The sequence below is a fragment of the Cariama cristata genome, unplaced genomic scaffold, assembly GCF_000690535.1.
Source record: "Cariama cristata isolate BGI_N322 unplaced genomic scaffold, ASM69053v1 scaffold36988, whole genome shotgun sequence".
NCBI lineage: Eukaryota > Metazoa > Chordata > Aves > Cariamiformes > Cariamidae > Cariama > Cariama cristata.
Window position 1 is genome coordinate 8658 of NW_009631358.1, and position 16467 is coordinate 25124.

Below are 16467 nucleotides of genomic sequence, written 5' to 3' on the forward strand. Positions count from 1 at the left end.
CTGTGCCCTAAAATCCCTTAATCCAGTAAAAGCTCTTTAATACAAGAAAAGTGAAAATAGAAGGGGTGAAAAATGTTGCGGTTGTGCTTGGGTGTGAGTTATGAAAAGAGGCAGCAAATTCTTTGGGTTTTATTTTTGCAAATGCTTTATTCCAGCTGTAGAGGAACTTGCTTTTTTATCTGGTTTGGGAGCTTCTGTATTTTTGTTTTGTCTAAATGTTTTGTTTAGGATAAGAGGTAAAATTCTTCAGTACAATTTGTAGCTTGATCTCATTTGCCATTAGAAGGCTCTACCTGCTTGTGTTCTTGCATGAGACGGACTGATTTTGCAATATCTCCCAGCAAAGGTTAATGTTGTACTGGAGTGGTCTGAAATAACATGCTGACAGTTGTGTTTTGTGGAGCAAAAGTACAGTCAAAACCACTGAGATGTGGTTACATCTGCACGTGACACAAAAGGAAAGTATTGGAGCGTCTGTTTAGGTAGAACTCTCGGTGAAGAGAAGGCCTGAAGAGGAAACTTTATAGTTAGCTCCTAATCTTCTACGTTGAGATATTGCAGCAATATCTTGTCCAATGTCTGTGATGTTGGGCTTAAAATATGAGAGGTTGGCTTTGGAGGATTCAGCAATACTGTGAACATAAAGAAGTAATAAGTAATAGTAAGAATGTGCAGGGATGAGCCAGATAGAGGAAAATGGCATGAAAGGTCTCTTCAATTTAAGAAGCTTCTGAAAACTCTTAGTTATTATCATTGGGGGATGAACGAGTGACTGGAAAGCTGCCTGGCAGAAAAAGACCTGAGGGTGTTGGTCGACAGCCGGCTGAACATGAGCCGTCAGTGTGCCCAGGTGGCCAAGGCGGCCAACAGCATCCTGGCCTGTATCAGAAACAGTGTGGCCAGCAGGACTAGGGGAGTGATCATCCCTTTGTACTCTGCGTTGAGGGAGCTGGGGGTGTTTAGTGTTTAGGTGTTTAGTCTGGAGAAGAGGAGGCTGAGGGGGGACCTTGTCGCCCTCTACAACTACCTGAAAGGAGGTTGTAGTGAGGTGGGGGCTGGTCTCTTCTCCCCGGTAACTAGCGATAGGACAAGAGGAAACAGTCTCAAGTTGCGCCAGGGGAGATTCAGGCTGGACATTGGGAAGAACTTCGTCACTGTTAGAGTCGTTAGGCACTGGAACGGGCTCCCCAGGGAGGTGGTGGAGTCATCGTCCCTGGAGGCATTCAAAAAACGTTTAGATGTGGCGCTTCAAGATATGGTTTAGTGGGTTCAGCGGGCATGGTGGCATCGGGTATACGGTTGGACTTGATGATCTTTGAGGTCTCCTCCAACCATAACAATTCTATGATTCTGTGATTGTAAGTTAGCAACATAGGCAACATAATGCCTTTGAACTTTGTTTTCAAAATTTTCTAATTCTTAGTGGAAATTCTCCTTTTTATTGTAACTTAAACTGTTTACATGAGGCTGCTCGATTTGAGGAGATGCGATATATACGTATTCCGTGTTTTTAAGAGAGCTGCAAGTACTTGTCAGCTGTGCAACGCTTCATCTCCTTGTTCCCAGAAGCTATTGTTTAAAATAATATATTCCTAATGCTCATATGTTCAGATTTTGCTATGCATTGAGAAAATTTAAACCACCGTTTCTGAGCTATTGCCTTAATAGGGTTAATTGTGATACCTCTTGGAAGCAGGTTCAGTGAAACCAGATCAGATGCTTAGTTTCTGGATGAGAGAAAAAAAGGAACTTCTTAATACCTGGGAATTTGAAGGGAGAGGAGGAAAGAAAGAAAGAAAGAAGGAAGCTCTTAATGATTGTTAAGACAAGTCTCCCATTTCAAGAGAACAGCGAAGTTGTGCACAGTATCCTCTGAGCCTATGTGCTCGGGTAGCAGCCACTAGCCCCGAGTACTGAAGACTGACAGGGGAGGATTCTTGGAAGAAAGCATGAGGATTTGTTGTTGGCTAGATTGTTGTTTGAATACATCTGAAGTGTTTAAAGCTTTTTTTTTTTCTTCTTCTTCCTGTGGAAAATCACTTCAACCGTAATCTGTATTTTTGAGCTTTCTGTGTTTTTTCCCTTTACATTCATCTCAGCTTTGCTTTTTCTATTAGTGTTTTACTGTATGTACTTAACTGTTACTAAGTACTTAAATAATGAAATCTGAGTCACCGGTAATATACCCCTGAAATTAACTGATTTTCTGGCATTTTGTCAGTGTTAAAAGTTGTTTATTGGACTAAACAGTCACATTGTCATTTATGGTGTTACCATCTAGACTATATCAGCCTAGCCTGTAACTCATGAAGAGTCGTATGTGTTAACTATTTTTTAACTTCCTGATGTAACATTTCGTTGTGGGTTTCATCTGGATACAAATTGCATATATTGAAACATATCTACAGTAATTTGGATGTTGTAGTAAAATAGTTCAATCAAGTTGCACAGAATATCCCACCAAGATTTATAAATCAATAATCCCTTTGTGGAACTGATTTCCAGATGTCTGCCTGCCTAGTAGGAACAGCAGTTAAAGTATTTTTGCTGCAAAATAACATAAAATGTCATTGGTTGGATTTTTAACGTTGTAGAGTGAGACACAATTTTGTTGAAAAGATAAAAAGCTAGAAATATGTAGGAAAACAGTGTATGGGGGAGGCTCAAGGGCTCTGAAGAACAATTGGCTCACTCCGTATTTTGGAAAACAGATGAAAATTTCATGTTATATTTTTATTTATTCTAATTTAGAAAAAGAGTCATTCTACAATTTAGAAAGCTTGCTAGTTTAAAGGTATGAATTTCATGTTTTTAATGAGCATGTTGTCAGTTCACTTCTAAAGTTAGATTCTATCCTGGTAAGACTTTTCACATTAGGGGTTCATGACAGTGTCAGGAGTTAAATAGGCAATAATTCAAGTTTGCAGCTTTTCTTAAAAGCTGCTTGGTAGCAGATATGAATTATTTGGAGTAAATATTTAAAATTAAGGTGAAAATTGCTAAATTTGGAAACCAAAAAGAAGGAACTGAAGTGGAGAGAATAAAAGTCCAAACTCTGCTTTAAAACTTGCTCAGAGTAGTATGAAGGCTGATCTGTGCAGATCTTCAGAGCTGTCTGTGATTCTGGTTTGGGTTCCTTGGGTTCAGCTAATCCTTTGGATGGTTTGGGTGCTTGTATGTATCATGGCTACGGCATTTCTTGGATTGGTTTCTTTTCAGTGGCCAGGTGCTTGGGTAGCTTCTGTCCTTGACCCTTGGAGGCTTTTCTGGCATGTGGTGGACTTCTTCACTTGACTGTTACCTAGTGTGTAGATATATTCAGAAGAAGACTCAGTATTTGGCTCTCACCTGAAGGTGTAAAGCATTCTGTTGGCTCCTTGCTGTTTTCTTGACTTCATTTACCTGGGTTATGATAAGGAAAGCATGATCCCAAGGAGACACCGATCAGTTTTTGTATGTGATTAGCCCATATATGGATATATGATTTGTTCAGCAATGAAAGAGTTCACAAACAACAAATACAATGTATTATTTTCTTCTATTGTTTCCAGTTTGTTTCAAAACCATGAGGGCTAGAGAATCCCTGATTTTTGTTTTAATAGAGTACCCAAGATTCTGTAGCAAATTTAAAGGTGGTAAACTTAAAAAGAATAACTAAAAAGACAACAAGAGCTCACTAATCATCCTATTTTGGGGATTTGAATGAAAATATTGTGCCCAGCAGCTGGCCACTTTGCAAGACAGCACACAGGGAAGGGAAGAATTTCATCTAATATTGTTTATATGATTCTCACAGAGTCTCATAACCATGGGAGTATTCAAAAGAGGTAAATTAATATTACTTAGGTAAAGTACAATGCAAACACTACTGTTTACACGTTTTGCAATTTTTATTCCACTGAGATTAAAGAAAAAAAGGAGCATAATTTTAAAAAATATTCAGATCTGTTCATTTGCATTAAGAAATATATCTGTATGGGTATATTATGTAGCTGATTTATGAAGGAACTTTTAAAATCTCTGTAACTCTAGTGTCTGACCATTGAATAATCTTGTTTGTTTGTTTCTCACAATGCCCTTTACAGATGGGTCATTACTCTCTCCCCGATCTGGCAGATAGAAACAAGGCACAGAGAAAGGCTGATGTGACAGAGAAATGAGTTTAATTGTTCTGAATCCTAGCCTACTTTCCTCACTAAAGCAGAATTTTAGGAATTCAATTGACCTTGTGGCTTAAATAGACATACTCTAATGTGATAAAATAATGTACCTTATCTATTTTAGTAAATGTACTGCATCAGTCTTTTTTTACACTTCTAGAAATTAAGATACCTATGAGTTGTTTTTGTAATGGAAATTGGATTTCATAAATGTAATCTGTGAAAATGAGGTAGATATCTGTGTTGGCATGTATGAAAAATAATGGTTTCCATAGAGAATCACAGATAGGGTGAAAGAATGACAGATATTTATAAAACATAGAAATTATTTTTCTTTTGTATATTATTTTTATATATATATTATTCTGAACAAATTACTACTGTCTTTCAGTCAGTCAGTATCCTACCCAGACAAGTTGTATCTCTGCAAATGTACTTTCCCTTGTGAAAAACTGCATTCATCTTGCTTTCGCAGTTTAACTTTCTTATATGTCTGTGCATGGATTTGTTGCCATTTTTTTAAGGGATAGATCTCATTGCCAAGTGTTCTGAAGAAACATTCTATATAAAAATAATGTCTTTTCAAATGTTTTTGCAGCATCTGTAAAAGTGCTAAAGAGTATGTGTGAAAACTTTTATAAGTATGCAAAACCGAAAAAAATTAGAGTCTGCGTCGGGACGTGGAACGTCAACGGGGGGAAGCAGTTTCGAAGTATTGCCTTTAGAAATCAGACCCTCACTGACTGGCTTCTAGATGCACCAAAGTTAGCTGGTATTCATGAATTCCAAGGTAGGATTTGTATTCTGTTGATATTTTCTTGAAAACTCTGATTTTCATAATTAGATCATAAACATTAGAATAGATATATGAGATCTTGGTTCTTAAGTTAGTTATAAACAACAAATAGCTTTTTTAATATTTAAATGCAGATCACAAAAGCAAGCCTGTAGACATATTTGCCATTGGATTTGAAGAAATGGTGGAGCTAAATGCAGGAAACATAGTGAATGCCAGGTAGGTGATACAATCTATACAGTACTAGTTTAGTTGATAATCGCATTTTTTGAGTAAAATGTTATTTAAATTTTTTTTCTCCTGTTTTATAATGGTTGGGATTAGTCCTGGATTAATTTTTGACGGTATTCCAGTTCTCTCTGCCAGTTTCTGTGCCAGGATTGCAGACTTCCTTTCCGCTTTCCCTAGCAAAGCTGTGATCACTTTAGATCATGTATGATGTAATCTCAAGGATCCAAACAGTCAGTACTTGACCATATTTTGGATTGCACCTTCCACAGTCCCCCAACTTTTTCCTTCGTTTAACACTTTGAAGGAATTTACCTCCAATGCTCATAGTGTTCTACAGTCTCTGTGCCTTCCTACTGCTGGGAACAGCGAGTCCCGTGAAATTCCTTCCAAAAGCATGTATTGTTGGTATGCCTTTATATAGCGTCTTGCATCAGATTTTGATCTGTATAAAGCAAGGCTTCCTTCCATACTGTCAGTTTTCACTGTCCTTACATGTATTGCATGTATATATTATCATGGAGTTCATGTTTCTCAGCCCTAGCGGAGTGGGTTATGAAAAGATATTTTTGCCAGTGGTGGGTGATACTAGTGATAAAGTCTTTATGTGTAGTCCTAGAGTCAAATTCACTTTGTCCATTGTTTTGTCTGCCTGTTTTGCATGTTTTCTGCTGTTTAGCGAACTTTAACTCATTGGAAAAAGCATCTAAAATCTGTAACGCTTAACCTTTGCACAGGCTTTTGTCTTGAGGACAAAATGGCAGTTTGTCATCCCCTGATTTCACACAATGTCTAGTTAATGCTGTTTCCAGGTCTGATATTTTTCATTTATAGCTGGTGCTAGCTCTGAAAACCATCGTCTATGAGATCTCCAGGGAAGTTTCTTCTTGTTTTAAGACCATGGATACCTCTGTTTTCCAATATTGGCTGAGCTCTATGCTAGGAAGTAGCAACCTAGCAAAATTCTTAGGTTTTGCTCTTCTAGTCTAGCCTCAGAAATACAGGAAAGGTAGCCCTGGCTCCTAACATTGTCTGTGGTGTTAAGAAAAGTGAGGCAGCATTTTACAAGGCTGAATTTGAAGTGATGGTGTCTTGACAGTCTATAGCCTGTGTCTCTGCTAGGAGGCATTTGAGCACCATTCACAACTTGGCTTTGGCTTACTACCCCAAGGTTTAGTTAAGGTTATCGTATGACGTTTACTCAACTAGATCAACAGCTGAGATACCTGCTTAATTTGATTTATTTTAAAACTGGCATTTTAATCTCACTGCTAGCACAACCAATCAGAAGCTCTGGGCTGCTGAACTGCAGAAGACTATATCAAGAGATTACAAGTATGTGCTGCTGGCTTCTGAGCAGTTGGTGGGCGTCTGCCTTTTTGTGTTCATCAGGCCCCAGCATGCTCCTTTTATCAGGTCAGTGAATACAGAGCTGTGCCCAAGTTGGGTCACCTTCAGTTTGCTTTGTATTGCAAGCTAACATACAAGTGTACTAAGAAACATCTGGGGCTCTAAAAGAGCTGTTCCATCTTCTGGGGAACTAGTTGCTTAAATTCTTTTATGTTAGTTTTTAAATACCTCATCAGTTGCCAAGAAAGCTTGAAAAGCTTAAGTGTTATATTGTTACCTGCTCAATAGCTGTTGGCATTTTTTTTAAATAGCCGAAAGAACAATGTGCAAATGTTCTATTACCAACATAATGTCATACTCGGATGTACTTAAAGCTGTTAACTTCTATGCCATTGTATTTGAAGGTTTAATAGCTGTTTAACTCTTTTTAGGGATGTTGCTGTTGATACTGTAAAGACTGGCATGGGAGGAGCCACTGGTAATAAAGGTGCAGTAGCCATTAGGATGTTGTTTCATACATCCAGTCTTTGCTTTGTCTGCAGTCATTTTGCTGCAGGGCAATCACAAGTTAAAGAGAGAAATGAAGACTTCGTAGAAATAGCTCGCAAGCTCAGTTTTCCAATGGTAAGCAACAGTATTCAAATTCCATAATGAATGAGAAGTTAAACCCTTTGAGCTCCAGCAGTGTCATCCAAAAGGTCTATTTTTTCCCCCTCCCCAGATTCCTGTGGAAATCAAATTTCCTTGGGTTAGAGGTCTCAGAGATAGTTAAGTTCCCACAATTTTTATTAAAATAGATAACTGCAGAAAGAATAGACCTTTCTAGTGCAATGACTGAGGGAGATGGTTGAAGCATGAATTCACTTGCATTAAGCATCAAGGATTTAGCATAGGAAAGAGACCTTATAGATTCCTGGCATGCGGTAGAACTTCTGTAGGCACTGGAGTTAATCAGCTATGAGAAGAAAAATCCATGGGAAACAGCACTATTTTCAGCACACAAGAATGATCTTTGCTAATTCATTTTAACTTCTTGTTTATTCATTTTTGTCAAGTTGGATTGTACAGTTCTGTACCATATTCTTGTAAAGGATTATTAAACACCAAATAAATACTTGATAATTTTATCAGTGCAACAAAATGCTTCCTTGGGACCTAAAGCTGTCTTAAATTTTATAGTCAAACTCTCCTTTGTTAGTTTCTATGGCACTGTGCAGGAGTCCGACATATTATTTTACAGGGTTTTTTAATTTCTAAATTTGTCCCCATGGTCATGTTTCAGTTTTTCTTGAAAGTACTATATTGTTACGGTCTCCAGAAACAGTTTCCTAAATGCTGCTGTTTTAATCTACCAGTGTATCTTCTTTGATTTACTTAAGGGCAATGGAAAGATCAAAACAAAGAGGGAAGTAAAAGTTCTCACTTTAAAGCCTACGCTTTGTTTAAACTAACAGAGCCCTTCTGTCTCTCCCTATCCATGAAAATTGTAGGTAACTGAAAAGTCTTCAATTAAATCTGAATAATAAAGTCCTCGATTTGCAGTTTGTCAGGACTTTGTGCCGCAAGAACCCAGAACAGTGTTTTGTTCTCCTTTGTAATCTCCTTTGCGACACACATAGCAGTCATCATCTTATAGCAGACTTCTAAAACAGGAGTAGGAAGATGAAAAGTTTTAAAATCCAATTCAGATGATTCATGTTTCTTTGGAAATGCAAACTACACAAGAAATGTTACTACTTCTTTGATATTTTATATGTGTGAATACCATACATTTGGCTACATAGTTCTAACCACATGAACACTAAATACTAACATGTATTTCAGTTGTCCTCATGAGCTAGAAATTATGCATATTTTACAGTTAAAAACTGAACTTCTGCACCTGGAAATAGCAAATTTGTCACTTGGTTGTTTTTAACTTCATTATGTGCTTCTGTTTTATAGGGAAGGATGCTCTTTTCCCATGATTATATCTTTTGGTGTGGTGACTTTAATTATCGAATAGATATTCCAAATGAGGAGGTTAAGGACCTAATACGACAACAGAACTGGGATTCCCTTATAGCAGGAGACCAACTTATCAATCAGAAAAATTCTGGACAGGTATCTTAAAAATATTACCACACTTAAGAATACTTTCGTTTTGGTTTTGGCTTTAGCAATTTTCTGCGGTGCTTCTGTAAATCTATATCCTCAGCAGGTAGTGGTAAGGAAGGGTGGGACATAGAAACATTTAGTAACTTTTTCATAGTAACTGACCTGAAGAGGCAGTGATAAAAATACAGTGACTAGCTGTAGGAGTGAGTTTTTTCTTTCTCTTCTGAAAAAAAAAGGAAACTCTGTCATCTTTTTAGAACTTTGTGTGGAGTTTACTAATTATAATATTTTTCTTTTTATCAGGTGCAGCTATTAAAAAAAAATTTATAGAAGTTCTTTTGGTAATGTTACTCTTTACTTTAAATTGCTGCAGTAATATGTCTAATGCTGTCACTGTCATTCTGTTGGAGAAAGGAATAGTCCAAATGATAGCCTTTTTACTTACAAAGAAAAAGAACATGGAATAAGAAGGTCTGAAGAAAACTTCAGATTTAGGGTTTCTTGGGAGGCAGCACATAGCAATTGAAGGAGTATTTGTAATGAATCAAATTTTGTGTGGAGATTTATATCCTGTCTTTCCAGCTTTATGTGGGAATGTTGTAGATGGTAAAAGGAGAGACAATCCTCTGTTATTAGTTTTGTCTGCTTGCCAGCCCTTTGATCATAAGCAGTGTTTTTTCTGAATTTGAGTTCTCTTCCATTTGTGCTGGTTTCTTATGCACCAGAACAGGAGGAAGAAGACAATAATTTTTAATTTTTTTTTTTTTTTAATAGCTCAGTTCCTAGAGAAAAAGAGACATCTGTTCAAATGGGCAGACAGCATGGCTGTTAATTCAGGCAAAACAAGAGAGATGTAGTGGTCTTGGGGACACTTACAGCAGTTATAAAGCTGGAAAGATGTATGGAAACTACCGGAATATGAAAAAGACTCAAAGTAGTCTCCTGGCTGGGGAGAAGAAGGGATAGTATTGCACTGTTGCGGTAGTATTCTGTTATTTGGAAGTGGCTGGGTGGGCAGCAGGGGGTATCAGCTGGCTAGCAAGGGTAGCTCCATGGTTATTGCACGTGGCTGTTAACCAATGTATTTGCTGTTCGGGAAAGGCTTTTACATAGCAATTTTCTTTGTAAATGTAGGTTAAGAAATAATTACTGAAGGCAAAGAAATTAATAAATAGTCTCAGAAGTTGCGGATCTTCTCACATTGACATTGATGTTGTGACCCTGATTTTTAAATTGACTGGACTTCAATTTATATTTCCAACAAGAAAAGCAGGCTAACATGTCATTTGATGCAGACTTGACTATAAGATCTGAGTTAGATTTATATTTTACAGATCTCTGATGTGAAGTAAAACTGCCCATACAAGGTGCAACTCAAGGCTGGAGCTGGTTAACTAAAGGGTTTTAGCTTATGTCTAGTTTAAACACTGAAGGAGTGAGCAAATTTCTTGGCCTTCCAGGGTCTTGCGTCAGCTGGCTGTATCTGTTTATGTTGCAAAGTACCTAATGGATTTTTGCTTCCTTTCAACTGACACTGTATCTCTAAATACTATCGTACTCTTGGCAGATAATTTCACATAATATCTCTTTTTTATTCTATTTTCCTATTCACTTGAGAAGAAATGGTGATAGTAATCTTATCTTTCAGTTCATATTGAATGTATTAGGGACTCTTTCTTCCCCCCCCCCACTCCTATTTATTGGTGGGGCATCTTGTGTCAATTTGGGGGAATGCTTTGCATGTTCAGATAGGTATATAAAATATAAACTTTAATTCCCAGCTTCTGCTGACACGTGAGCAACTAACCAACTAATTCAAGTGCTGTGGACAGCATCTGTCTGGGTCACTATTTAGTCTTAGTGGCAAATGTAGAATGTTTTCAGCAGATAAAATTTGGAGGATTCATATTATCAAATGACTTTTTTTTTTTTGAGATGTGTATACGCGTTTTCACTGTTAGAAAAGAGAATTCTGATTAGTTTCAAGCTGTTTCCCATCTGTTTCTGTCTTCTGGCATGACACATAACTGCTTTGTTTCTTACAGATTTTTAGGGGATTTTTGGAAGGGAAAATAAATTTTGCTCCTACATACAAATATGATCTGTTTTCTGATGACTATGACACCAGTGAAAAATGTCGCACACCAGCATGGACAGATCGTATTCTTTGGAGAAGAAGAAAATGGCCTTTTGACCGATCAGGTTTGAATGCTTCCTTAAATTGTTTAAAATATTCTTTTAACTGGCTTATAGAATCCCTTCAGTGACAATCACAGTGCCAGTGATTCTGAGCTTCTATCTCTGACTCTATATGAGGCAGAAGGCTTATAATAGTGTCTGCAATAAATACAGTGATGCTGAGCAGGAGGATCAAGAATCAGATACCAGTTACTGATACTTCAGTAGTTCAAAAGGAGCTTTTTTTTTTTTCTGTAAAACGTTTCATTTTCATTTGCTTTCTTTTTTCTCTCTTTACAAATAGCTTATTTTTTAAAGCATATTCTTGCAATCACTGTGTTTTTTCCCTTTTGTTTTTATTAATACTGAATGTAGCTGAAGACCTGGATCTTCTGAATGCTAGTTTTCATGATGAGAGTAATGTCCCTTATACATGGAATCCTGGTACTTTGTTGCACTACGGAAGAGCAGAGCTGAAAACATCTGATCATAGGTTCCAGTTTTATTTTATACGTTATTTCCTAATCATTGAAGATTTAATATTCATGTTTTATATTTTGTTGCTCAGATACTCTGCTTACAGACTTTTCTTGTGTATTTTCTTCTAAGGCCTGTGGTTGCATTGATTGACATTGACATATTTGAAATTGAAGCAGAAGAGAGACAAAAAGTTTATAAGGAGGTGATTGCAATGCAAGGACCACCTGATGGTACTGTAATGGTCTCCATCAGAAGTTCTTCAGCAGAAGAAAACTATTTTGATGATAACTTGATTGATGATCTTCTTCAAAAATTTGCAAGCTATGGTGAAGTTATACTTATAAGGTTAAAAAGACTTCTTACTTTTAATCTCTGTTCCTCATCATTGTTCCCACCTATTTCCTGAATAAAGTTACTGTCTTAGCAGGCATTTCAGTTATGATCTGCTTAATTTTTAATATTTAGATTTCAACTTTAATGTCTTTATAGTTGAAAATTAGTTTTACATACCCGTGTCTCAGTTTTCAGACTTAATTTTTCCAGATACTCTTTATTTTTGAGATAGAGTATCATACTGACTTTGTGAGAGATCAGAGTTAAAATTTGTTATTTTATGTAATTTTATACAAATTTTGTATTCTAAAATTAGGTTAGTAGTTTTAAATGAACTGAAGATGAGAGGATCCCTGTGAATGTTGCATTTTCACTAAGCTGTTAATTGAACTATAAGTGTTGTGGTATTTTGTTTGGGTTTTTTGAGGGGGTTGTTTTGGTTTGTTTTTTCAGAAGACTAGAAGCATAGTACCAAGTCCATAGTGTGAAATAACGTGGAACACCTAATGCAAATATATAACCTGTAGCCACACAATTACTATTGAATGTGTAACTCTAGTCACATAATTCTACAAGGACAGTGCTTTTGCTGTGTGATATTGACCTGGTTCTCTTTTGCTTTATTTTTTTTTGTTGTTGCAAGGATACATTCAGTTAAAGCTTATTAGACAATTATATATATTTTAATGAACTAAAAAAATAATTCTTACCCATCAAATGAAACACTGAAAGACCTTTAAGATAAGAGGCTTCAAAAGTTAGTAGGTAGGATAAAGCATTTTAATTATTGTTTGCAATGGACTTTGCAGGTTCGTGGAAGACAAGATGTGGGTAACATTTTTGGAAGGAAGCTCTGCTTTGAATGTTATGAATTTGAATGGTACTGAGGTAATGTGAAAATTACTGAACTTTTGTATAGCAAGAGAAAATCCAACTTTTTGAAGACTACTTGAGTGGGTTGGGTTTTTTGTTTTGTCTTTAATTCTTAAAAGATTTTCATGTTCCATACTAGCCTGTTGCATCTAATTTTTTTTTTTTATAGCCACATAGCATTATATTAAGTTTCAAAAGCCAGCTGAGAGAAGTTCCAAACTTAATTTATTTTTTAGGAGGAGGAGTGTTAGAGAAATGAAGATCCCATAATGACAGGCATCTTCATCAAATGAGGGATTTTTAATAGGATTTTTTTTTAATTATTTAAGAAGCAGAGTTTTTACCTTGAGTTTGTAGTATGAACCGGTTTATCGTATTTATAGCTTGCAGTTATTTAAAATTCAGCACTCCTGTACTGCAGTCACTTAAAAATGTCAAAATTTCAACTCTGACTTTTGTAGGGCTAGTATTTAATCTTTGCAAAAATTTTAATTTTCATGTTCAAATTTTTACTAATCTATGTTCCTGTTAAGACATAGATTCTGTAATGTGATGTTTGCAGATGGATTCTTGCATCTGCTGAGAGTTTCACTGACAGTCCTTATCCATGTAGGATAGAGGCTCACTGTCATGTGTCAGTTTGCAGAATGAAGGCCTGCTGTTCTATCAGTCTCTGAAAATGACTTTATTACTGTAGTTTATAAGCAAATCTGGTTTTCTTTATAAAGAATAGTGTTTCTAACTCTATAAAGAAACCAGAAGCTTTACTATTAACTGAAAAGGAAAATCTTATGAGACAAGTTGTTAGTTTTTCTTTAGAAAAATATTAAATAGTTGTAATTAACAGTTTAAACTACATAAATATAATTAATTACTAAAATGAAATGAAAAGCATAATTATTTTTGTGACGTGTCACTGTCATTGTTTAGTCCCAGAAATTCTGATAACCTTATTTGTGATATTTTTTGTAATTTTTATTTTTGTTTTTGGATCTAGAATGCTGAATTTTAATGTTCCTACTCTTAACAAGTTCTGTTTTGTGCATACCTTTTTGGCAATTCAGCTACTAGGAAGGATTATAAACATAAGCTTGAAAAATCCAGATTGGATCAGAAGTCTGGAAAATGAAATGAATCTAGAGAAAATTAATATTGGGCTGCCTTCATCAACAAGCTCCACTTTGCTTTGTGAAGATGCTGAGGTTACTGCAGACTATGATATGGAAGGTTTGTTGAAATAAAGTATTCCTCGTTTTGAAATGCTTACAGTCCTAAATAACGTGGTTAATTTAATGCATATATCAGTACTTTAATTTAACAAGTTTATGCCCTTCTAAAACAGATAAATTAGAAATCCCGTTATTTCCAACAGTATCTTGACAACTTGTTGAGCAGTGTCAGTTTGCACTGTATCTCTAGGTTTTACTAATTTGCTGACATTCTCTTTATTCTTCTCACTGTACCCTGTGACCTTCCCTCTCAGGGTCACTTCATTCAGGCAGCTTTTACTGTTCGTGGAGACACCTCATAAGCAGGATATACACAATTTCAGAGTGCAAGGCAATTATTTTTTTGCCACTACACATAATAGATTAATAGGACTAATGAGCTCCCATGCTAAGCATTGATGTGCTTACCACCCCCAAGAAGCACCTGGTGAGCCTTTGACAGGCAGGCAAATATGAGTCGGGCAAGGAAACCTTCAGCCTCTGTTGCTCCTTGGAACAGGCTGATCTTCGGCATTGATGAGTTGCTGTTTTCCAGTTCTCTGATTTTTGTCGGTTTGGGTTTTTCCCTGAAGGGTTTTTATATCTTTTCATGTCATACTTTTCTAGCAGAATCCTCAAGTTGCTGAATAGCACTGTTGCAGCATTTGTGCCTCTGCGTTTTTTCTTTTTTATACTTTGTACTTTGTCGCAGCTTGTTTTTAATCTGTTAATTAATTTTTATGAAAGGTCTGCTTTACTGTCTTCTCTGCTTAAAAATATATTCTTCTTATATCCTTGGCAAGTAAAACAGCTGTATTTTGAACAGCGGCAAAAAAACGCCCCAAACATATCTTACCTGCTGATACTTCCTGTGTGTATTACATTTCCATATGTATTTTACAGGGTAGGTTTTTTGTCATTTCTTGAACAGACTTACTTTCTAGATGTAGTCATTGTGTCTATATTGATTTATTCTAAGTTTGACTGGCTTGTTTGCTTTGAATTTCTATCCAGGCTCCTTAGTGGCAAACATTATGTTGTAAAAGTTTCAAGAAAAGAGATGGCACCTATGTATACTGAAAAGAGTAGACTAATGGGTTTTTGTACAGTTATTTCATGAAGGAAGATGTGTTTTAGTAAGGGTATAGATATGGGAAACTTGTATGAAAAGTTGGAATTTGCATTAGTCATGGTATCATAAGATACTTCATCTGTTTTCCAATGCAGGTAGGAAACAGGACTTTTAACAGTTTAGATGCCTGTATGATTGGTTGATTTTTATTAATAATCCTACGTGAGATGGTATGATTCCCTTAAAATGTGACATCTCAAATCTTGCAAGACTCTTAAATCAAGAGCTAATATCTAATTAGCATCCTGGTTACTCTGTTACTGCTGAGCAGTGCAGAGTTGCAGCTGGAACTTCTGTAGAACATTATGTGTGGTTCATGTACCTGAAGAGAGAGAGAAGCCTAGAAGTTACGGAAGAAAGGACTGCTATGGTCTTATTGGATTGTGATGGGATACTTGTCTATTTCAGGCATTTTGAATATCAACATGAAAATATTCTAAATTGACAGTTTACTTTTCAAAGGCACGTCCATGTTGAACCATTTTTTTTAAACATCGTTCCTTTTCAAACAGAAGGTATTACAAATAACAGATATCTTAAAATCCCCTGCCGAGCCTTCTGAAGAATGGTAAGTGAAGCTTGCCATCTCTGGAAACCAGGGAGATAATTTTGCAAAGGTCTTCTTTGAAAAGCTAATTTTTTCTTAGATTAAGCAACATTACAGTTGCCACACTATTATAATTACCTAATATATATTGTGCATTTGGAGTATTTTCAACTCGTTTGAATACATATGTGTTCTTCATGTGTAAGTTTGTGGTGCAAGAATCATATTTCAATTGTTGAGCCAATTCCTTGGAACTTGAGGGCTTTTTTCAGAAAATCCCATGCCCAGAATCAGTTTATAATTCCTCCACTTTTTAAAGTAACTAGCTATTGTTCCCTTTATTTTACATGCTTTTTCTTTTTTGGGTGGGGTTTGCCATTTAGGAGACATTGATGACTATAGTGCTGAAGTGGAGGAAATCCTTCCTCAGCATCTACAGCCAACTTCAGGCTCTGGTCTTGGAACCTCCCCAAGCTCTTCACCACGTTCCAGTCCCTGTCAATCCCCTACACTGTCAGATGGACCTGCACTCCCAGCGAGACCGAGCCGAGCACCAACAAAAGCTCCTGGACCACCTGTTTCCACACACAGTGTGTATTACATTGTTCGACTGCCTCTACTACTGCTATACATTCTGGCACCTCTGTGGCCCAGTAGTAGAGTGCTAGCTTATAGATTATTTTTAATAGAGCTTTTAGATTAATATAAAAGGCTCTTCTTGACATTACCTAGCATTTTACGCATAAGTGGCCTTGGGCAAATCAGTTCATTCTTTGTGTCTCGGTTTTCCTAATGGGCAGTGGAAGAGCTTTGTTTCCTGAGTCTTTAGTACACTGTCCACTGATGTACACTGCTGCAAACTAACTAACTTGCTGTAGTTCTTTAGCATTTCATCATGAAAGAGACATCTCAGAAAGTTATGTGATTAATAGGCTTTCTAAGTTGATTAGTTTGAAACCTCTGTTCAAAAATTCTGTTGCAATATGTCAGTATAATCCTAGTTCACTTTAGTCATATTCTTCAAATACAGCCCATTTCAATTAATGCTCCTGTCAGCTGTAATATGTAAATTGTAATCGGTAGAT

At 36.4% G+C, this 16467-nt stretch overlaps 1 protein-coding gene across 1 annotated transcript in view; it reads left to right on the forward strand.

Moving 5' to 3' along the window:
* Positions 1-16467, forward strand: part of SYNJ1 (synaptojanin 1) — a gene marked incomplete at its 5' end in the record, with an annotated part of 40076 nt that overhangs the window by 5349 nt on the left and 18260 nt on the right. The window contains 11 exons of the mRNA XM_009705909.1: positions 4759-4950; positions 5091-5175; positions 6460-6600; positions 6966-7158; positions 8479-8637; positions 10677-10833; positions 11185-11302; positions 11419-11634; positions 12432-12510; positions 13560-13722; positions 15766-15966. Coding sequence (XP_009704211.1) covers positions 4759-4950; positions 5091-5175; positions 6460-6600; positions 6966-7158; positions 8479-8637; positions 10677-10833; positions 11185-11302; positions 11419-11634; positions 12432-12510; positions 13560-13722; positions 15766-15966 — 1704 coding nt within the window. The remainder of the gene's footprint in view (positions 1-4758; positions 4951-5090; positions 5176-6459; positions 6601-6965; positions 7159-8478; positions 8638-10676; positions 10834-11184; positions 11303-11418; positions 11635-12431; positions 12511-13559; positions 13723-15765; positions 15967-16467) is intronic.